Source organism: Necator americanus, chromosome IV, assembly GCF_031761385.1.
Source record: "Necator americanus strain Aroian chromosome IV, whole genome shotgun sequence".
Taxonomy (NCBI): domain Eukaryota; kingdom Metazoa; phylum Nematoda; class Chromadorea; order Rhabditida; family Ancylostomatidae; genus Necator; species Necator americanus.
Window position 1 is genome coordinate 9,398,412 of NC_087374.1, and position 22,933 is coordinate 9,421,344.

At 39.5% G+C, this 22,933-nt stretch overlaps 2 protein-coding genes across 3 annotated transcripts; one reads left to right on the plus strand and one right to left on the minus strand.

The window, feature by feature from the left end:
* Nucleotides 1-1,265: 1,265 nt before the first annotated feature.
* RB195_000755 (uncharacterized protein) lies at nt 1,266-16,911 on the plus strand (the record flags this gene model as incomplete). 2 transcript variants are annotated; one of them, XM_064197258.1, is made up of 29 exons in its annotated part: nt 1,266-1,364; nt 1,941-2,064; nt 2,576-2,700; nt 2,760-2,873; nt 2,925-3,101; nt 7,494-7,583; nt 7,639-7,746; nt 7,819-7,962; nt 8,027-8,179; nt 8,446-8,621; nt 8,682-8,862; nt 8,925-9,001; nt 9,114-9,306; nt 9,365-9,454; nt 12,117-12,281; nt 12,329-12,427; nt 12,798-12,875; nt 12,929-13,045; nt 13,103-13,230; nt 13,685-13,769; nt 14,403-14,495; nt 14,562-14,701; nt 14,763-14,880; nt 14,940-15,120; nt 15,181-15,303; nt 16,103-16,220; nt 16,299-16,380; nt 16,512-16,636; nt 16,713-16,911. In XM_064197258.1, the coding sequence occupies 29 exons, from the start codon at nt 1,266-1,268 to the stop codon at nt 16,909-16,911; spliced, it is 3,702 nt and encodes a 1,233-aa protein (XP_064053138.1). The 2 variants fall into 2 exon arrangements, with proteins under 2 accessions (XP_064053138.1, XP_064053139.1); XM_064197257.1 differs by lacking the exon at nt 16,713-16,911 and having other exon boundaries at nt 16,512-16,652.
* A 2,175-nt stretch (nt 16,912-19,086) lies between these two features.
* Nucleotides 19,087-22,665, minus strand: RB195_000756 (uncharacterized protein; the record flags this gene model as incomplete). The annotated part of the gene is made up of 3 exons (XM_013441290.2): nt 19,087-19,269; nt 22,116-22,279; nt 22,524-22,665. 3 exons carry the CDS (start codon nt 22,663-22,665, stop codon nt 19,087-19,089), a joined length of 489 nt encoding a protein of 162 aa, XP_013296744.2.
* Between the last annotated feature and the right edge of the window lie 268 nt (nt 22,666-22,933).

Sequence of the window (22,933 nt, forward strand, 5' to 3'; positions counted from 1 at the left end):
CCATGATTCCAGTTATATTTTATGTTGATAGGGGTGGTTTATATTTTTGTGCAATAGTTAAAATTTCTGTTGATTTTTTGGGGTTTGATGATATCGTCATATAGCTTTTAAGTCACTTTCTATGAAGGATGATTCGGTTTCTTTTAACCCCCTATCTATTGACATGGTCCCCTCCTGTATTGCAGAACAGTGGCTTACTAATGTATATCTCAACACAATGTCGCACGTAAAATGGTTTCTGAGATTTTTGCAGAACTGAAATATCGGCGAAACTCTTAAGTGCTGCTTGAAACATCGCAACTCAAAAAAAAAACTCCTCAAACATGTGATATGGCAGAAGGCTGACTTTTCAACAAATAAGCAGAAAGGCGAGCGCTCATTTTAAGGTCGACCGATGGACTGAAGTGCGGTTTTTCAAACCAAAGAAGTCTCCAAGTAGAAATTCGTACCACGTATTATCCTTATAGTACTGCATAGAATGTTCCAGAATACGTTGTCGAGCGCACTAGCTCAACAATTCGTTGGTCTGCATATAATGCTATGCGTTACTTGGCTATCAGATCTCGCTGAATAAAGAGGATTAACATCTTTTTCAAGATGAGGATGTGTTGGTGTCTAGGACATGCACTGCTGAAACTGTAAGCGAACGAAAGAGATTATGATAACGAGGAGAGTATGTCTTGCACCGAACACCATGGAACTTTCACTTGTTTCAAGCCTTCTGTCGTTCATTGTGCATTGGACATCATAAGAAAAGCCTTACTGAAATACATGCAAGCGAAGTCAACATTCTGCGCTCTTCAGCACCTAAACATTTTTTTTAATGATTTGGGGTGTTTCATTTTTTCCATGGATATTTCTGGGAGCAGTACCAGCTAAGATTCCTTTTCTGCAAAAATCCTCAGAAACGATTTTGAAATGTAGTCCTGCACTAGTTGTCCTGTATCTTCCTTGCGCGTAGCATGTTGCAGCGAACTGGATATTTGCAAAAGATTCGAGTGTTTTGTTAGTCTCCATAAGATTTTGGATAGATTATCTTCTTTTGGGACTCACAAATCCGTAGTAGCGTTTATATTCCTCGCACTTTTTCGTTGTTATAAAGCTAGGTATTTGGAAGAAATTGCTCGCCTTACACAAAGAACTGTTTGACCGCACTCACTTTCTATACGACTGGTTTTCAGATTGTGTTAGAGGTCTGTCCACTTTGGCAAGACGTTTTTAGTAGGATGTATCCCGTTTGATTGGATCAAACCCTTGCTTTTGCTATGAACTCAGTGGCAAGCTCCACCGATGCAGAGGATTGGCTTGACATATCTGAAACACTCTCTCTTCCCTCACTTTCACTTGACGATGTATTGAATGAGGTAATTTGAACAGTGAATTCTTTTGTTTCGTCTCTGTGCTAAAATTAATCATTCATTGCAACACTTTGAAGAGTTGTTTCGGTAAGGGACATATATAGCTGATTCTTTGGAACACTGATACTGGAATGTACTTCGTTTTGAGCATGTTGTGCTCTCATACATGCGACACAAACACAAAATAGGAATCTTTGAAACCGTAATACAATCCAAAATTGTGTGTGGATTCCGGCTAACTCCCCCTGCGTCGTCCGTTTTAAAATGTGTTGTGGTTGTCGAATTCTCAGGAACACTTCTTATTACCTTATCTTATTACTTACCGTGTTTATTTCGAAGACATTGACATTTTTTGTCACCACCGAGTCAACATGCGATCCACTCCATCACAAGCACTGTTAAATCTTGATGAACCAGGACTATTACTTGAGATGTTACAATAATTTCATGCAAAGCCGTAGCCATAGGTGGTTTACTCTGGAAATGTAGCGATTGAGCAGCCGCTGGCACTGCAGTATATACTGTGCGTACCTGTGGCTTCACGAACATTGTTTCCCTCCTGGGATTACTCTTACTGTTTAGGTGAGTCTGCTCGACGATGAACCATTCAGCGGAGGATTGTCAGAATGTGCTGGTGTTAGCCCATCGCCAGTTTCCATCCCAACAAATTACAAACTGGACAATGCAGTGAAAAAGAAGCGACTAGGTAGCGTTCATTAAGGTTGCCCCCACATTCTTTCGCAGTTGGCTTCATAAATTTGATGTAATGTTCTTTTGCGTCGTTTGAAAGAAGATAGATATAAACGTTCTTATTGTTTGATGGGGAGTTCGGACTATTGCTTAAAGATTTTCTTCTACGTCATCATTCTCCTTATTTACGTGATCATGTGATAACCCTTATGTTTACAAATTCGCAGCGTGGCTGCTTCGCTTTTTCGAACGCCGATCTTATCTTGGTAATAATGATCTACATCGTCACCAACGATATCTTCTTCGCTGTCGGCTTCCCGGGAGTGCTGAATTTTACAAAACTTCCAAACTGTTCAATTTTCAGCTCAGATAGAACTTACTTCCCTATATACTTCTTGAAAAGCGCTGCATTGTTTTCATTACCTCTGCATAACAATGCAGCTTTTCTTTAACCAAGTACTCTTCTCTTTATTCACTCGATAACTGTTCCTAATTTAAAGATTATGGTCCACAGTACTTATTTGCAGAGTCAATATCACATCAACTACTTTCCTCTCGATTGAAGAATGGTTCTGCTGTTGCAGTCGCTTATCGCTGTAATCGTACCGCTGTGGCCACTAGCAAAGGATCGTTACTTGTTTTCGATGCTGAGGTGTAAAAGTCGATGTTATGTAATATTACGAAGTCATTTTTGTTCGGGTTTTTTTCTAGGGACGTTTAGAACGTTTTTGGTCTGGCGGTGAATCGGACGGTTCTGCATCATGCGTGACATTTTCAGAGGGAGGTAAATACGTAGCAGTTGGTTACAGCAAGGGATTTGTGAAGGTGATAACAATGGACAACTAACATTTTTTAAATAATTGCATTCTTTTTAAGGTTATCAGTATGAGAACGGGTGCGGTGGAAGAGTTGATCAAAGAGGCTGTGCAGATGGGACGTGGGGTTTTACAAGTTTTATATCTCGATTCTGGCAGAACGATTCTTACCCTGGATAGCGGTGGATCTGTGTTTGAGATGCATACACGCCACAGATTTCGATTAGGGAAATCTAGGGTGAGACGTATTTCTTGGTTGTAGACTTTTTAGGTGCTGGGCTGTTTTACATAAGTCTTGTCAGAGGTTGCCATCATATTCCAAGCATAAGTTGGTCAACATGCTTTTGGTCTCAAACCCGTTGGTGTTGTTTGCTATAGACGGATCAAAACGACCTGAGCCCTAGTGCACTTACGTAGCCGAGTTACGCTCGGAGTGGCACGGTGCAGGTAGCATTTGCGTTCGATGTAGGTCTCGGACTGGACAGATGAGTAAGTTTCCACCCCTACTCCAGTCGCTACCTCTCCTTACGCAGTTGCACCGCACTTTAGGTCGTTTTGACTCGATTATATAATTTGCAGAACACGCACAATCAGGTCTAGAAATTTTGAGGAAATTTCCTTTTTGAGATGCGAAACAGCGGATCTCATCAAACTTCCTGAAAAAGGATATGTGGAATGTTTTGAGCTCTTCACTCACCTTTTTTTGCCGATATATGTATGATGCATCTATAATTACTTACTTTTGACTTGAAGCAGCATACCACGAATCTGACGTAGTGAGGGAAACCGCTGAAAAAGCTAGAGTAGATTGCGGGATCATCAGTGCTCCTCTACTGCCTATTCAAATGAAATCAAAAAGTAGTTTGTTGAAAGAACCAGAACGTATGCATAGAGGAGCGTTCTAACGTTCTTCGTAGGAACTCAAGCGGTTCTCATGCCGTTTTTTTAAAGGACGATTGAGAGATCCGGCAATCTACATTCCGTCTTTATATTTTCTCGAGGATTCTCTCACCACGTCAGATTCGTGCTATGCTGTCTTCAATCGGCGAATGGGTGTTACGACCTAACTAGGCTGTTCGCATATTCGACGGTGTGTCGCCCTTAACCACATCCTAGTCCAACCTGATCGATCTTCGGCTACAGTTTGCATAGAATCTACCCATCCGTGTCTTCAGAGCTTCCTTCAGGACCTCAGTCCAGAACTTTCTTTTACGACCAGGCGCCTTCTCAAGTTATGATCTGGAAGCATCTCAGGACAACTTGGACAAAAAGATCAGGTGGTCTCCTCATAAAGTGACCAAAGAAGCAAAGACGGTTTTCTGCGACTGTTTCAGAAGGACGAGCAAAATGTTAATGTTTTCCACATGTCATTCGCCGTTACACCATATCCACTTCCGGGTGAAGTTCTTCGTTATGGCATACCATTCCCCTAAAGTAGCCTAACAGTCATCTAAACAGCTTTCTCGTCATGCAGTCAAGCTTTTCCAACACCGTCGACGGCGCTGGCCAAGTCTCCGATCCGTACATCATGATACGGCCAATTGGAGATAGATAGACTTGTAGCTTGACTTCGTTGACGATGGCGGTCGACTACAGCCCCTTGGTCAATGAGCTGAATACCGAATTAGCTTCAGCGCATCTTCGTTGAATATCCTTTCATAGCTGTGATTGTTTCTCAGCATACAGCCCAAATAACAGAATTCATCCACGAGTTCGATAGGTTGTTCGTCCACCCTGATTCCCGTTGAGGGTCTCGAGGAGACCCATATCTGCTTGCCTTTTTCAGAGCGGAGTCGCAGTCCGTAGGCTCCAGCTAATTTTGATACAAGGTCAACAACAAGTTTTAAGTTCGCGCTGGTAGAAGCGAATATTAATACATCGTCGGCGTGTTCGAGATTCATCAAGGTACGTGCAGACGATGTTGAACAGAAAAGGATGATGTTCCTCGGTAATTCCTGGGTTCTGTGACGGATTGGATTTGTGGAGAGGAATTATGATAGCGTATCTCCACGAGTCAGGTACCCTTTCGTCAATCCATATTGAACGGATGACATTGGTCATCTCACGGATCAAAGGAGGAAGAGATTTCAGCATTTCTGCGACAATTCCATCGTCTCCGCTACATTTTCTGTTTATTTTTCCATTCATTTTTTGAGTACAGACTAGAACCTCCAACTCCGTCGGTACTTCTTCGCTGACCGCGGTGTATGTCTGTCTTTAAGTTTGCACGAGTTCAAGCACTGACGGCGCTTGTCGGTTCAGCAAAGCGATGAAAATTTCCCTACAGATGGGCAGGGTTGCCTACCCGACAGTGACTCCGTTTGCAGTGTTTAAGACAGGCCAACACCTCTTAATCTTGCCGCTATACTGCCTTAGCACAGTATAGGCTTCACCGATAGTCACTCCATTGACAGTATTGAGGACTAAAGAACATTTTTATTTTGCCGCTATACTGCTTTAATAAAGTATAGACTTCTCGCGGTTTCTTGTCCTCTAACGCGTTTTCAAATTCCTTCGCTCATGACGTCCATTCCACTTGATATCGGCCAAAAAGGAAGCGCTTTCTTTGTAGCGTCCTGGATGAATGTAGTGAAAGTGTCACGTCATCCACTCTCTTTCTGGTCCGTAATCCAATATTGATGAACCTCCGTTGGCGGAACTTCTTTCACCATTCCTGCCAAGTAGAGTTTTGGTCGATGTTGAGCTCAACGACTACTTTTCTGGAAAACTACCAGAAAGTTCAGAAGTGGGCCTTGTCTGAATCGAATGCGACGTCCGAGACAGCTCTAGATTTTCGGATCTAACAAAAGGATGTTCTTTGTCAGAATGTAATTGAGCTGAGGCTAAAGAGTCGCATCTTCCGCGTTCACTGCTCTTCTGGCGTTAATGAAGTTGTCTCTTGATACGTGAGCTGATGGCGTCGATGATTGATGAGGTTCGTCTGCTCATAAAGATCTATCAGGCAACTTTAGTTGTCCGATGTTTGCTAAGTGGGATAGAATCATTTTTTTTAAGTCGTAATCGTATTATTATTCTAGTCCCATCTTTAACAGTGTTGGCTAGGTAGCTTGAACATCAGTATGCTGAGTTCATCATAAAACGCGTTCTAGTGAAAGTCTTAAGTGGTTCTTGTAACATTCCACGGTCCATTCTACGGCCCAGAATTTCAATCCCTTGCGATCTCGCAATCGCATAAAGGTTCTTATTGACATCGTTGAGACGAATTCCTTCACCAGGTTGTAGTCGTTCCTGACAGCTACTGCGCACCCTCCTTACTTTCCTTTCATCAGCATCACCGCAGTAGAGTGCTGATACTGATGAGAAGGCGATCCCTCATGCTTGTTTTCTGCAGTGCAGAAAAAGGTGCATGCAGATATCGCAGAAGTCTGGACAGGTCGGCTTATTGTAGTTCACTTGACAGCGACCGACAGTTCAATGTAACGAGACAGGTGTTTGTTGCCAAAGATTTCATCTTTCACTCAGGCATCCGACTTTTCAGGGTAAGGGCTCTTTCATGGTGCTGGATGACAGTTCCCTTTTCGCAATGTATGGATATCTTTCGCTTTATAATAGTGCTTTTAATACTTGCTAATAGTGCTTTAATACTTTTAGTACTTCTTTTGATACATTCCCAATGCGTACACTTGAACGTCTGCTTGCTTTAAAGGCATCACCCTACGAATCTGGGGTGGTGTGGATTTCAGGTGGAGAGTTCGTATACGGGGTGGTGTATTATGGACAGGAGGGTGATTACGTCCATTTCTTCCTAATTGCCGTAAAAAACGGCCCGGAAGATGTGGCGCATGCACGAGACTGGCGCGCTCCAATCGAATTCCTTGTAGAAAATAGCGCGCCGGAATGCGCTAGTCGAAGTCGAAGTAGAACGCGCCGAAGTCGTTCCTTCAGGACCGTTTTTTACGGCAATTAGGAAGAAATGGACGGAATCACCCTTCTCTCCATAACCTACGACTCCGTATAGGCATAACCAACCTGAAACCCGCACCACCTCAGATTCGTGGAGTGATGCCTTTGAGTAAAAGTTTAGGTAACAATCAGAGTATTTTACTAAACTCTATGGCCCTACATTATCGATGCCTTTTAAATCCGAATCTTCGCTATGAAGATCTGGAACCAACAATAAGGGCAATTTGCCTTATGGTCCAAACGGTTATTAAGCCGCTAAGCTTCTTCAAATCGAACAACTCTCGCGGTGGCACCCTGTTTTTGGGAAATTTAATTTGAAGTGAAATAAACACTCACAAAAAGGGAAGTTATGATCTGCAACTTTTCTAATGGTAGTTGTTCCGGCTGCATGGAGATACCGCCCCTTACAGCGTGGGCCCTAAACCCAGATGAATGTCAAAACACACAGATAACTGTGAACGAATGGTTTAAGGGACTATCAAATTCTGTTCAATGCTACAAACAAGTTCGTGTATATCTAAGTAATCTGTGGGAGTGACCATAAACTTGCATCACATTTGCTACTAGTTGGCTCTAACCTGAATGAGTCAATTTGTTCAGGTTTACTAAGCAAATCGACTAAATTTGTTTGCAAGAGTTAGGGGTTTGTATTAATACTGTATTATATCTTATATCAATACTGTATTGTATTAATCATCCATTTAAGATACGATGCATTTTTTCCGGCTGTAATGGTGAAGTGCTCCATATGAGGTTATTGCCACACTCGCTTCTTGCTCTTCTCACAGTCTCAAAGGTTTTGATGGTATTTAATTACAAATTTTAGAACATTAATATTTTTGGTATTTTAGATTCTCATTGTCTCAACAAGAATGGGTGGTTCTATAGTTTGCGTATTCCCGCTGGAAGTCAATATGCAATATCCGCCGTTGCTCGACTACATTGAGCAGTTGAGTGTAGTATTGCTGCACTATTTTTATCACCCTCTTGTTGTATTTTATTACCACCCTTCGGAATGAAAACAGTTTCAGGAGGTCAAGACAAATGGAGAGCGTGGGAATCTTTGCGTTTGTGTAGGAAGAGGACAAACACTTAATTTGTTCAAATTGGTGCCTCGTAATATTGGTACACCCCAAAAAGCCGCCATACTTCTTCACAAAATTCATCTCCCACAGGTACAAATCTCATTGCTAGTGAAATTTTCACGTTTTGAATACAAAATGAGAGGTTTACTTTTAGATGGTGGTAAATCTTTGCTTTTTGTCCCATGATTTCTTGGTCGCTTTCGATGAAAAAGGTAACTGCATGAGCATCAAGGACAGCAAGTGTATAACTCAGCAGAATGACAGTGGGTGTAGGATTTCACTATTCTTCTCCACGTCAGATTACAAGGTAATGTTTTTAACTGCAAATTTCCTTTCCTGCGTTTGCCATCTAGAGATGACGTTACACCTGAAATATCATTGTGCTAAAGTATTCTATATAGTAGTAACTTATTGAATAGTTGAAAGAATATCCAAAAGAGGTAGCACGCAACACTTGAGAGGATATCCCCTACAATTTTTCTGCTTGCTTCCTTCAGATTGCACCAAACTTGTAGTGTTATTCGTACTTGTACATATTAACGAGTTCTGCAGGTACAATCTAACTTGTTTTAGGGACTAGCCACTGGAGGAAATGTTAGCCCTGCAATGCAATGCTTAGCCGAAAGAGCTTGCTATCAGTCTTTATGCAGGAACCATCCTCACAATAGTGCAACAGTTCTATCTTATGACGAGTTGTTCGAGCTGAGTCTGTTAACAGAAGAAGACCAGATGGAGTTGTTCCAATCACGGTTTGTGCAAAAAGTCATCCGTACAGTTGTCGTGCCTATTCAATATCAGTACACGTGTAGAGGCGACTACGTATCCGCATGTCTTTACCTTCTCGACATTTATCGGGGACGAGTTCGTGTCGATAAATGTTTCCGTGAAAGATTACCTGAGCACCTCACCGAACAACTGCGTCGGCTTGTTGACTTTGCAATGGGTGGCTGTAAGGAAGGCAAAGTATCGGAACTCGTGGCACATTATAAGGTTTGCCACTCATAAGCTTCTATCACAGCAGTCTGCACATCAATTAAGTGATCCCGTTATAGGCTTATATCTCGATACTGTTAACAACTGCTATTGGAACAAAAAGCTTCACCTCATTGTATGATGACATTTGGCCAAGGTGAATTTCAGAGACTTAAGACGGCAAATTGCGGGCTCCTATTCACTGCCTTTTAACAAATTCTTCTTCAAAAATTGTTTTTCCCTCTGAATTTTTAAACGAAACTCGTTAGGGTTGAACGGGACGTGATATCCCGATCTATATTTCTTGAATCTCTCGATGAGTTTGTATTGGATGGATCGCTGGAATCGCCGCCTCCAGCACTCGTTTCGGAATACTTAAGTCATTTAGCGTCTGAAGGCCATTTTTCACAGCTCCAAGCTTCAGTGGTTCGATTCCCCATTCACTGTATTGACATTCATTATGTAAGTTCCAACTTTCTTATTCAACTTTTGGTTTCTTTTCTTATTAGTTCTTATTCAGGTTATGTTGACATGTAAACAGAACGGCCTTTATGATGGGATTATATATGTTATGAATCAGGCATTCGGTGACTACCTCTCACCGTTGGAAGTGAGTTATTGTAAATACAGTCAGTACAGTTTGTGGTCTGAACTTGCACCTATGAATTGTTGTAAAATAAAGCCTTCATCTGAAATAAAAAATAAGTGATGAACTGCTCAGCGTCAATCACTCCCTCTGCAATGCGCCAATGGGTTCGAATCCTGAGTTAATCCTGAATCATCCCGGGTGCGGGACAAGAGGTACCCGTGAATACCGGCTGACCGCTCCTATCCTCCCTTCAGCACCGCGCTCCTCCGCGTAATTACGGCTGCCGCTCCACCAGCTAGATATCCTCCACGACCGCCGGAGATCACCTACACCCCGCCTCCCCTTGCTCTCAAATCAGCGCTGCGCCGCGACGAAGCGGTAGAATTTACTGAGAATTTTGAAGGGAGGGAGGTGAAAGACGAATTGACGCAGCAGATTCTGATGTACGGATATAGTGAACTAAGCGCGTATTATTGGGAATAAAAGCGAAGAAGTAGATCCTTCTATCCAATGTAACTTTACATAAGTAAAAATTATCTCAAAAAGATGCTTCAGAGAAAAGAATAACATGCGTATATTTTCACACATCTCATAATTTAATACATTTCATACCCTAATTCTTTCATATAAACTAGCAGTGCATAAGTATGTGTTTGTCACGATGCCATTCAACGAATTCGTGTTCAACTTTCAACTGCAGCGGCTATAATAACAGCAACTTTATTCGCTTATTACTTTGTATACATTCTTCAAACTCTTTCTACATTTTACCTTTTTAAAATTTTACTTAGATATAATGTTTATATAGAGCGCATGTCAAATAATTCAATTCTTGCTTGTACGTTTTATACAGTTTTATATAATAGAACTTTGCATGGTTCTTCAAACTTCGTTTAACAGCGTTTTATCGCTTCATTTCTATCTATTCTCTGCATAAAATCGGCAGGTTAGGTGTATTAGTGGCGAACAGAGACCTTTGTATCTTCGAGATATATATATATATATTATATATTATTATTTGCGCCTCGTTAATCGTTTTCAGTTTTAGTTTCTTCTTTATCAGTTTCACCCAGCTAGATAAGCAAAAAGAGGTCCTTAGAAAGCGGAAAAAAAGTGAAGAAGGTAGCGTAACACTGATCAATGGGACATTTTTTGAAACATCTCTTGCATTCCCAGAGATGAATTAGTGTTTTCCACCTAACAAGTCGAAACAAAATAATTTCATTTTCACTCGCATTTCTGAATGACATATCACTTATACAAACCTATTTCATTCTTTCCTTCTTTTATATTAACTTACAAGCACACTTTATGTAGACCTTCGAACAACATCTAATACCAAGTACTTTCCTTTCCGTTCGATTTTAAAAGCGCATCATAAGAGCTGTAGGCGCGGCGAAAAAAAATCGTCGTAAGAGTGGTAGAGGCGGCGAAGTGGGAGGGGAGGGTGGCGTGGGCGGGACGTTTTGAAGACGTAGCACAAGAGTAGCAATCAGGCTACTGTAGCGACTATGACGGTATCAGGAGACGCGCGGTGCAATTAACGACGCTCATTAGCCTCGTGGATACGCGGCGGCACAACATACGGGTACCTCTTGACCGTTACCCGAATCACCCCGAGTTCATGAACGATGACTTGCGGGTGCCACTCGATATATAAACTCAGTGTTTTATCCTACCAGACAAGTTTGGCACTATTTATCGATCCTGTCGGAGGGACGTTTGCTATACCTTAAATGGAGTCGAACCATCGACTGTACAGTTGCAGCGGAGTCTCATACCGTTGTGCTAAATTCGCTTTCTAGACGTTCTCTTACAAAAACAAAATCAAGAAAAATCGGAAAGACGCAAAGAATTGGAAACGAAAACGCGTTTTTTTTTGCTGTCAACCAAAATATCTAAGGCGAAGCTAGAGTTCACTGAAATATACGGCTTCAAGACTATTCGAACAGCCAAACAACGGTGTCGTTTGTCATATCCGTGATTCGTATCCTTTGAAAACTAAAAATCACTGAAGAAAAAATTGGCTCAATCAATCATTGTCCTCCTTTCGTGAGAAGAACATCCGCAAGTAAATGATAAAAAATGGCGCACTGCACCACTACTCCTTTCCTGGATATGAATAGGCCTACTAAGCCCTGCTGGTAATGGAATAAAAGCTGCAGCCTACTATCAACACTTCATCTTATGCCTACGTGCCTATTAGAAGAGATAGCCACGCATTTGATCTGTACATTCTCATGGCTCGTTACTCCAACCGATATAGCTAGAATAGACATTTGCATGATCTGTGGAACCAAGGAACTGCAGCCAACCTTCTTTAGTGTCTCTGAACTTTTTCAAGTTCCCATGTGTGTAGATGGTTGTTTCTGTGTTCCGATCATATGAAAAAGGACAAGTCTCGTAGTTAGCAACACTGTTGGAATAAATGGAATGCCGTTGTGCGAAACGGTATCCAAGTCAATAACGATTGATGCGACAATTCAGCACATAAAAAATTATTCCAAACATCTAAAACACTTAAATAAGAGTGCTAAGAAGATTGACTATGACTACTTTGGGTAGAATGATAATTATGAATGTGTTTTATACCATAATGGTGCTACTTTGCTATATCTTGTTTTTGTGTTGGGAATAGGGACAAAAGCGAAACAAACTACTATTCATTCCTTATTACTCACAGGAAATGTTGTGTGATGTTTCATCGTTTGCTTCACATGAGGTTCTGTCGGACTCCGAGGTGGAACGAGGCAACCGTTTGCTGCTCTACCTACACTGTTGTCTTGCTGGTCACTCATATCCATACGGGACGCTACCGCCAGAGCAATTGGCTGTGATTCCCGAGCAGGTAAATCTGGTACACGAATAATAATGTGGATTAATCAGTTTGTTTAGGTGTACCGATGTATCACGTCGCTGAAAGGAAAGGATGGTACATCTGCCACGGCGAATTATCCCTATCTTCGACTTCTGCTACTTTTTGATGCACAACAGGTCAATCCCATTTTTTGTAGAATGGCTGTTTTTTTTTGTTCTATGGCAATAGGTACCTCTGAATCTGGTTTGTTCAATAGAAACACACATTGCAGCAAATTTTGAATTTGAATTTTCCCGAGTTCGCAGACTAAAAATTCGATTACTCTGGGAAACTACACTCAAATTTTCCTTTCTTTTTTTTCTTTTTGAAAAACATTCGTGGATTTTGTAGATTCCGAAGAAAAAATGTTATAAGTGTTTCATTTTTTGTTTATTTACCACTTATTCCCAACTTCTGTTCAAAAAGGTTTAATTCATAGGAAATTATTTGATAAGACAGCATTACCAAATTCTTTCAAACTGTTTCAGCTGAAAATTCTTTGTTTAGTTCATTCATGTGATCGGAACATGCGCTGATGCACCCGTTTTTCAAGTTGAAAACCGACTACAAAGGCTTATAGAAATCGTAAGATTTTAATTCTCTAGTGTCATTCCAAACTATTGCTGTTTCCTCTCCAGATTGGTCGTCTTTCAACGGAACTTCGGGAGGAATCTGCACTAGTGCATTTCCTACTACTCATAAGCCAACTGTCAGAAAGCAGCAGTGTCCTAACGCCCATTGAGATTGTGGAAGATGTACTCATAATTAATCAATTCTCGTCCTAATTCCTTCGGAGGTCTCTGTATTTGCAGGTTGTCACCACCTTAATGAGAATGAACTGGCAGAATTCATCTGCGGAATTCGCCATCGTCGAAACCCTGCGGACTACTCCTCAAATTGACAGAAGAAGCGTTCTTAGGATGGCTCTTTCTCCATTTAGGTAAAAGGCGATCGAGCTCATTGATAATATCTTGCAAGTAGTCTTTTTTCACCAATACCTCTTAGTCTCAAAGTTAATTATCTTTATTATTACACATTTAACCGAGCCCACTGACTTCTTCATATACATTCTTTGTACGAAATTAACCATCAGATGTTCTAATTTCTCTCTAACGAGACTGACTTAGGATTTTTACATTTTGTATTCTGAAATGCACTTGCAGTCTGGTGAGACTGCCGTTGCTGTTGAGGTAAGCAAGCGGTTGAATGAGCGTCGTAGAAAATTCCTTTTGAAATACATGCTCTGAGCTCAGCCGTAGCGGCTATGCTTCAGATTTTGATTTTTCGACCTTGTGAAAAAGATTTGCGTGATTGCGTGAGCTGTTTTTATTAGTCTGTATCTTTTTTTTTGTCAGGAAGACAACAGAAATTCTTTGTTCTGTTTTTTTTTTAAGGAAGGGAGTGTGCACGTTTATTTATTGCGGAGAAAGGAAGTTTGTGGACCTTATCAAAAGTTACATGCGAAATCATGAACACGAGGTTAGTTGACATGCAATACTTCATTTTAAACTAGATTCATGCTCTGCATAAAGAGACCATATCGATTTCACACTCATCAATTAATACCAATGTTTCGTATTTATTTCCCTACATTTTCCTTGGAGATGTTTGAGTACTTCCGTAAAGCTTCCCGAATATCGTATGTTCAGGTTTCGCAGTATGAAATAAGATCACTTTTTGCTCTATTGTTTCTTACCTTGTCTTGAGCGTTCGTTATTCCTCCAAATTACTTTTATTCCGAATACTTAGGCTTACAAGAGAGGTTTGGCTAGTACTCGTAGCTAAAAAAAAAGAATATTAGTTTTTTAGATTATAGGACGTTCACCAATTCTCGAACATCATTGCTTTCGATTTCACTTCTGCTATTATCAGTATATATTTCTTTTTCCTATCTTTAATCTTCACAGAAACAATTTATTTGATTTGTCCAGAAGCTTTTGAGTACTTGTTCTTATTTTATCACCCGCCTTAAAGGTATTATTTATTTCCCATAGGTCACACTAAGAAAGAATACATGCGATATCTTTTCAAAATGAAAGCTATAACTGGGAATCTGCTGTCTTCTCAATTCTTTGGATTTACATTCTACCAATCAACTTTATTTCTTTATAGGGCATTTTTCCATTAATCCGTCAAATTCTTCGTGCTGATCTGTCTGAACAAGAGCTGGAGGAGATTTCGGAAGTCGTTCATGAGCTAGTCCCTGTTAGCGTTTCTCTTTTTTTTTTCTTTAGCTGGTATTTAAATGCTATTGTGCATGTAGCCTTTCAGCAATTAGTTACGGTGAACCCCAAAGAATCTGCCCACCTAGTGATTGATTGTCTTCCCGATTACCTCAACAGTATTCGACCGCACACTGATGCCGAGAGAGCTGCCTGTTTTCCATTACTAAAGGCCGCATTTGATATCAAGTACAGTTTTTTTTTTTACTAAATCGAGGTTCTGCTGAATCTAATACATGTTACAAATCAGAAGAGAACGTCAAGAGAACTTCTTACAAATGGACGAAGACGTTGACGAACAGCTCTTTGGAATTCTGTTTGAGGGCATAGTAAAAGAAAATCCGGAAGATTTGGACGGCATCCTACAGGTTAAATCCATCATATTTTTTTTACTGTTTTAGCGCATTCGTTCTCGTTATCTACATAGGTCTTACTACTCTATTGGTTGCCAACTGGATCACGTAATGATTTTTGCTTGAACCTCGCAGCGGCAGCTGGTTGTGCGAACAGCACGATATTGTTGATGGAAGCGCGTGGTCAGCTAGACAACGCTTTTGAAGTGCTCTTCGAGCAGATTAATGCGACAAAAGGAGATCAGCAACGATTCGGTGATGGTGTTCACGCGCTGAATATGTCTGTTTTGAATGTTTAAATCATCTCAATTTCAGTGTACTGGTTGGACAAGGGCCTATCGTTCTGTAGTTGTCACTCCAGTTTCTCCAATTCACGCGAATGGTTGCTGCGAATCATGAGAGCTGTAACAGGCGCCGTTGCTGAGGAGAATACCACAAGTGATGCATTTACTTTTCTCTGAGACTCTCAGAAGCAACTCTTAGCGCAGAGCTTAATATCTTATTAGCAAGGCCTTTTTCCAAGGAGAAAGGATTTCGAAATTTTCATGAAAGTCAATCTGTAAAGGTTCTTGATGATCACAGTGATCTTCATAAAGTATAGGATTAACCACGAAGACCATTCTGTTCCCAAGAAAAATAACGGTCTAATGTGCGCTTACTTCGTCTGTCCTGGGCGCGTACGAACTCGTTCGGCGTTTGATACCTTAACAATTTTTTTCTGGGAATTGTTTCAACGATGGAAGGTTTTTGCTCTGAGCGGCGACCTTTCAAATCATCCAAAAAAACTTTTTTCGAATATTTTAGTTTCCATAATATTCAGAAGATATTTGAGGATTAGAAATTAACGTTGTAGACCACGCGCTATCGAGTCATTGTATACGCCGCCATTGGCGGTGAATAGACGTTCAAAGCTAAATTTGTTCGCTCGTAGATGGTGGCACTCCTAACACTTTTGGAAACGATGATCGGTGCGCGGACCTTTATTATTTGCTTTTTAGCAGATGTTGGTGGATGATCGGGTTTGCTCGTTTAAAAACGAATATTTGGAATTTGAATATTTGCAGACCGAATATACTTTAAGAGAGACTCTTGATTATACTCTTTTTCGAATGATTTGCTAAAGATTGATTTATCAATAGTTTTTTGGTCAGCTCCCATACACAATGTGCAGCTGAGATCTTCTGATGGTACAGATCTTTTTCTATTCGTTAAGAACTTTCATGACGCTTCTTTTAAGATATGGAGTTCCGACTCCGTTCGTTGGCGAGTGGTATTTTGGAGAACGGTTCGCAACATTCGCTAGAACTCGTAGAATGTCTATTGGACTATCCTGCCTTCAGAGACGGATTATTCTGGTATTTTTTATCGGTCCATTTGAGCCGTTCTACCAAAGATTTAGATCTTCCCAAAAGATTCCGACTATCCCATTTCAGTGACTACTCGTCATTGATCAATAAGATACTTGGAACATGTTCTCACGAAACGTTCATTACAAAACAGCTTCTGTTATGTATAGTAAGTTAATTTGTTTTTTTTTTTCATATGTTCTTTTTATCATTTTCCGTTATATATTTATGTATTTTATTATTATTGTTTTCTTATTTTATTACATTTTCGTTTTATTTGTTTGCAAAAACTGTTCTCAGGATCAAGAGAGCGCCGAAGACCTGCGCTCGCTACGACACCAGCTTTGTCGAAAAATCGGTGGCATAATTGAAGAGCAGTGCATAGTGTGTTGTACCGGAGTGAACAAGGCTGCATATATTTTCGGGTATAATTATGGATAAACAATTGTACAATTATGAATGGACATGTCTAGTAAGACTCTCAAGCGTTCATATTTTTAGCTGCGGCCATGTGGTTCATATGGAATGTGATAACGGCGAACGACGTTGTCCTTGTACCAGGACCAACATAAAGAAGCAGAGTAGGAGCCAGTATGAAACGAACGTCTCGATGTTGGGATCACGATATAAACCTAAATTGCAAGAAACTAGAGATATATTTACAAAGTGGGATAGTTTTATGTTGTTGACACCTCATTAAGAATTTGTTCGATGCAAATGGCCTTACATACATATCCTCTCGTTCCAGAAGTCCTCCATTGTTAGGATTCTTCAGGCTCATCTTAACCCCTCTCACCAAGTGTGCTTCATAATTAGTTGTCGAGAAAGTATAATTTATATGCGATTTTTATGTATCGTTTTAAATTGTTGAATATTTCATCTATTCTAAATAAGAGTGGTAAGTTTTTGTTAATTTCTTAATAATGATGGCTTCGGGTTTCATTCATAAGATGTGATACATTAAATCTTTGCAACACTTTGAACAGCCGGGTAACTACCCAGTTCTAGTTGATGGGACTCGAAATTGAATTGTGTTTGTTCGATGTAAGCATATTTTTTTCCAGAAGTTTTTGAGTGTTTTTGTAGATAAATATATAGATAAATATAGAGTCGTTAAGTATTCAAATAAACTACATAGAATTCATAATCCTAATTCATAAACTGTACATGACACATGGAAATGAACAAATATCTGAACAGTTGTAGGCAGTTTATATTCGTACCGTTCGAGAACTCCAAAGTGGTAGCTCCATAAATTGTTCAAGTTGGTTTAACGGATTATCTTTGCGTCTAGTATTCCGAGGAGACTGGATGCACTTTCTCTCATCGGTCTATATAGGGTCAAAAGTAATCTTGGAAAGCTTGGTACCAGACCATTACAATTTAGATTTCTTACTCAATTTTGGAACACTTCAGAACCGTAGTTAGGATGTTTCGGCTTTCCATTTGTCATTATGACGTACTTGACTTAATCGGCGGGCGGGTGTTATGGCCTAACGTGACTATCTGCATCTTCCCCGGCTCTGTCGTCCTTGAACATATCCGCGCTACTATCCATCGCACCGTTTCAAGTGCAGCCGACTATACAACTAAACTAAGTTTCATATCGTTTTGACCCAGTAATGGAAACCTTCCACAGTAATGTTCACTCTCGATTTCGCTGAACATTTTGAACGAAATCAAGCGAGGGTGTCAGTGAACAAATGCTCTGCGCCGACCGTTATACATCCACCAGCAGTTACTTGCTTGAAAAGTAAGTATCGAGCTTGGATCTAAAGTTAAGTTAAAGAAGTTCCAGGCTTGCTACTTCTTATTCTAGCACCGTGCCATCCTTGTTGAGCTTCAAATACCCATACTTTTAAATGTGCCCATAAGTAATCAATTATTATTAGTGTGGAATATTGGGGCTTCAGTCTATTTCAGAGCATGAAAGCATAAACACGTATTTTATGTGGCAATACTACAGCTTGTGGCTTTGACTTTTTTGACAATTAAATTCAAACTTTTTTATTACACCGTTGCAAAATGGCGCATAACCAACCGCCTGAAGAGCATTTACATCTTTGTACGCTGTTTCATTTTAGTGTGTTAATGCGACGGTTGCAACAGAGTAAATCTGTGATGCGCATGGAGATGTACTGAAAGTCAATGAGTCACGAAGCCGGTTTAGAATTCCAGCACTGATTTTGCGCAGCAAGATTAACCCAGGGACAAATGAGGCAGCTAAACTGGGAGGTTTCACCACATCCCCCATATTCTAGTCGTAGCACCATCTGATTTTCATTTATTTCGACCGATGAGAGGTTCTCTAAGGAATAAAAATTTCAAAAATATCAATAAAGCGCGAGCTCACTTAGGATCGTATTTTTCTCCAAAAAAAAAACAGAATTTTATGAGCAGGGGGTAAGAGCTCCATCAGCGAGATAGCAAAAGGTCCAGGATAGCGACGGAAATTACATAGTCGACAAAAGATAAAATTAAATGTAAATCCGTTTTTTTTCGTTGCCACTGAAATAAGTGATCACTTATGGGATGCCTCCAAAGATGGTGAATACGCGAGGATGTCAAGGATTATCAGCTATGTAAGAAAATAAACTACTATAAACTTCAAACCTCAAAATAAAATCGTGCAGTGGTCTGATGAAAGAAAAGTAAACTATTTGAACCACAGATTTGACGAAAATTTCACAGTGATTTCCTGAGTTTTCTTTTGTTCAAACTGATATGATAGAAATCAAACGAAAGTAGCATTCAGCACATTCTGGCAACAGGAATTACTTATATGGAATTTCAAAAGTTCTAAAGCTTTCTCTGCGTAGTTTGAAACACAATTAAAACAGGATAATAACAATTTATAAAAAAACAATTAACAGTTTCAATTATCAGCTCCTCTCCTAGACTTGAGAACCTTTGAGACGATCTTCTGCTCTTCAAGAAGGAAAGAACGGATAATACGCTCCTTAACTGCATTGGGTGAAAGACAGCCTCCGTAGGTACGGGAAACGGTTCTTTGGTTCTTCTTCAGTCTCGTGAGCTCACGTGGACGGGCAGGTGTAATCTAAAGAAGACAACATTGTATGGTCATCAAAGGAAATTTTTTAGCTGCTTCACTTCCCCGACTTTAGAACAGAGGCTTTATTTCACTCAAGAACTGATGCTGTTCTTATAAAGAAGATAGCTAATTACCGAATTCCATGGCGTCAACTTTGAACAAGAAATTTCTCCATCTCACAATTAAATTCATTAAATATTCCCCTCATTTCTCGGAATAAAAATGACTTATTCTTAGCACTATTTTATCTCTTTTAATTAATTAACCAAGCCGATGCACTAAACACAACCACGTTGTAACAAAGGGAAGGACAACCTACTGAGCCTCATCACCATACCATAACGAGCTCTCACTTCGGGTGTTTTAGACTTAAGTACATACTGTATAACTAGCGCATAACATAATGAAACAGTGTTTCTCAAATTGGAAAGGAAGAAATAATATCAGCAACCAAAAAACTAGTACGGAAGAACAGCTGGGCATTTTCCAGAAACGTGGAACAGAAAGGAAAACTGATGGAGTGTTAATGGAACAAAAACAAAGCCACGGAACGAAGAGAAAAGATCATGGAAACTCTAGAACTTTCTTTAAAAAAAAATACATTTTTATACAAATTAATAAGCCCAAACAGATACTAGTGATAAGATAGAAACTATCCGAAAGACAAGCGAAAATTCTACTTGACTTGGCAAATAATGTTGTTCAACGTTACTTATTTTACTGTGATCTGACAGTGAATATAATAAATGGATTACACATAATAAAATATTGGAGTCGGTTCTCACTTTAGCCGGAAATTTTGTGCTATTTGGATACAAATCATTGGCGCTCCATTAAAGCAAATAGAATGTATTTGAACACCAACTTTCGCACTATTTGAACATCGTTCCACTAACAAGTGAAGTTAAAAACAAAGAAATCCGATAATTATAGGTCAACTTGTAAAGCTTCCGCTCGAGTAAATGGTATGAAATGCATGTCAATATATAAAAAAGGATTAGAAGGATACGAAAAAAAAAACATCCATATATCACCATTTCAGTTCATAAACGTAAATAGGTGATGTTTCTCTCATGAAGGTGATGATCTTATGTCCAACACGATGTAATGGACATGGGATAATCATCTACATGAGAGAAAGTACGGAATTTAGACTTCGATTACTTTTTTTTTCCTGAATATTCATGAAGAAAAAAAGCTAGACAATGATTTAGAGATCAATCAAGTGCGAGCACAAGAAGATATGCTGATTGAAGCAAAAATCGCACCAAGTCTATAAAAGGAATATATCAAACATAACCACATATTTTTTGTGTATGTTCTACTAACTTCCATAGGTTTTTGTAAAAATTTACTCTCTTACCAAACGAAGGCAAGCAATGGACCTTATCGAAGAAGGAGAGAGAAGAATGAAGAAATATAGAAGAAATGAAGTCGAATGGTGCCTATTACACCTTTAAATGGAATGAAACCAGAACTTTTCTGAGACACAGCAAGTTCTTCGCATTAAGAAGGGAAAGGTAAGCACTGCGCATGAAGGAGGTACTTAATTCTACCTTTTTAAGCAATAATTTTATAGGACAAGGAAGGTAGTTGAATCTTTGAGTCCCCGTAGCAAACTCACAGAAGTCGAGGTTTTTCTCGTACAGCAACGTTTATCTCTCTGCTAAAAAGCAAAGTACATGATATAGCTTGACAGACAGGAGAGCAATCAAGCTTCTAACTTGGAACTCTTAGTACCTGTCACTTCTTTTAACATGAACTGAATTGACCGCTACTTATTTTTTCCATCGATTTTCGTGAGTTTGCTTTTGTTCTGTTTGGTTTTTGTTGACGTTTTCGGGTATTTCACATATTTCCTATAAGAATTCATGAAGATGCAAAAGATATTCTCAAGTTTTCGCATGAATAAACAAAGGCCATTAGCTTCTTTTCGAATTCGTCCAGAGATTCGCAGAGTCGAAATGAATAGAAAAGTACATAAGTACGAAAGATAAACCGAACATCGTTACAGAAGGGAACAGAGACTTTTGATCAGTGATGAAGCTCGGATAAAATAGGAGAAAACGTACACCAATACGGCTCCATTTAAACTTTGGATCACTTCAAATTAAAAGTGTATCTGATTAGTCAGAGAGTCGATGAAACATACCAAGAAATATGCAAATGTGGTTGAGCGTGAACTAGGACTTAATTTCTTATCATCAATAACGTTTAGAGACGCAACAAGATCGTAAGAGCTTGAAATGGAGGTAATATTCAATGAGAACATATTCAGTGAAAGAAACTGCTTTGGATGAACATACGAACGAACCTATCTTGTTATTTAGTATCCGCCTATCTCCAATTTCTAACTTTGACAATTTCCTAGCTCTATTGGATTAAGCAATTTATGAAGTAGAGAGGAAAAAACAAAAATAAAACGCGAAGAAAAAGCCGACTTAGGCTGAGTTAAGTTTTCCAAACAAAGAGATCTAAATAAGGAAAGCCGATGGTACGACGGTAAGATATGAAAGCCCTTTCAACCTTCAATTCTGAGCAAATGTTTGCGTTAAAAAAACTGTAAGACACAAAAGATTGAGCGAGGATAAGGCGTCAAACGTCATTGATACAACCCGAAGCTAGGCTCGATATCTATCCAATTTTCACCGCACAAATACAAACAAATAATTTGCTCTTAAACATTTTTAAAAAAATCAAAAGAAGGAATTGTAATATAGTAAAATCCCACCTAATTTTCAACCACTATATAAGTTGGTGCGTACAAATTCTGATTTCTTCTTTAAGTAAACGAGTAATGGAGGAATGGATTAAATCAAAAGCGAAAATAAGCAATGGAAAAATCCACTTACGCCATGGAGTTTCACACCGGTATCCTTGCATCTTGGTACGGATCCACGTTTCTTCAAGTACTGGAAAACAAGTCGTCCTCCAGGAGTCTTCACTATTTTGGCCTTGTTTGACTTTGTATTATATGAAAGTCGGCGTCTATACGTGACGCGTTGAGCCATGTTACCTATAAGGATGTTAAACTGACTAAAAATGACGAAAGACGAAAACAAACAGCACAAAAACAACAGAACACCGCAGTCGCTAGAGAGATGGATAAAGTGTTAGGAAAATCAGTTGTCAGAAACTAACCCAAGCAAAATAAAGAAATAAATCAAAAAAAGAGCAAATATATCGGAACGACGAAACAAAACTTTCAGAAATTAAAAAAGAAATATTTAGGACGCAGCGGAATCTCACACGACTCTTACGGTATCCGCTAGACTCGCTGTGCATAGCGCGCCAACTCAAACACGAATATTCGCAGAGATCAATACGAGGATGTGGGCCTTCTGTGGAAGTGTAGATGAGGGATCGATCATCTTCGGAATTCCGCCCCAATGTGAATAGCATTCTATTCTCAGTGTTAAATGTTCTTTACTATGAATAAAATTATTCGTTTACACTGAGAGCTGAGATTTTAGTTCTCTCTTTTTCTCAATTCAAACAAATCGAAGGGGATATTTTGCTGGGTTTTCTTTATTTTTTTTCCTCTACAAATAGAATGGATCCATAGGCCTTTTTTTCTTGAGCTTCTGTCTGTTGAAATCGCTTTATTGAAGAAGGAGGTGCATTAACCGTCACACTTGATAGTCGTTTCCCAATTTTTTTTTGCTGAACA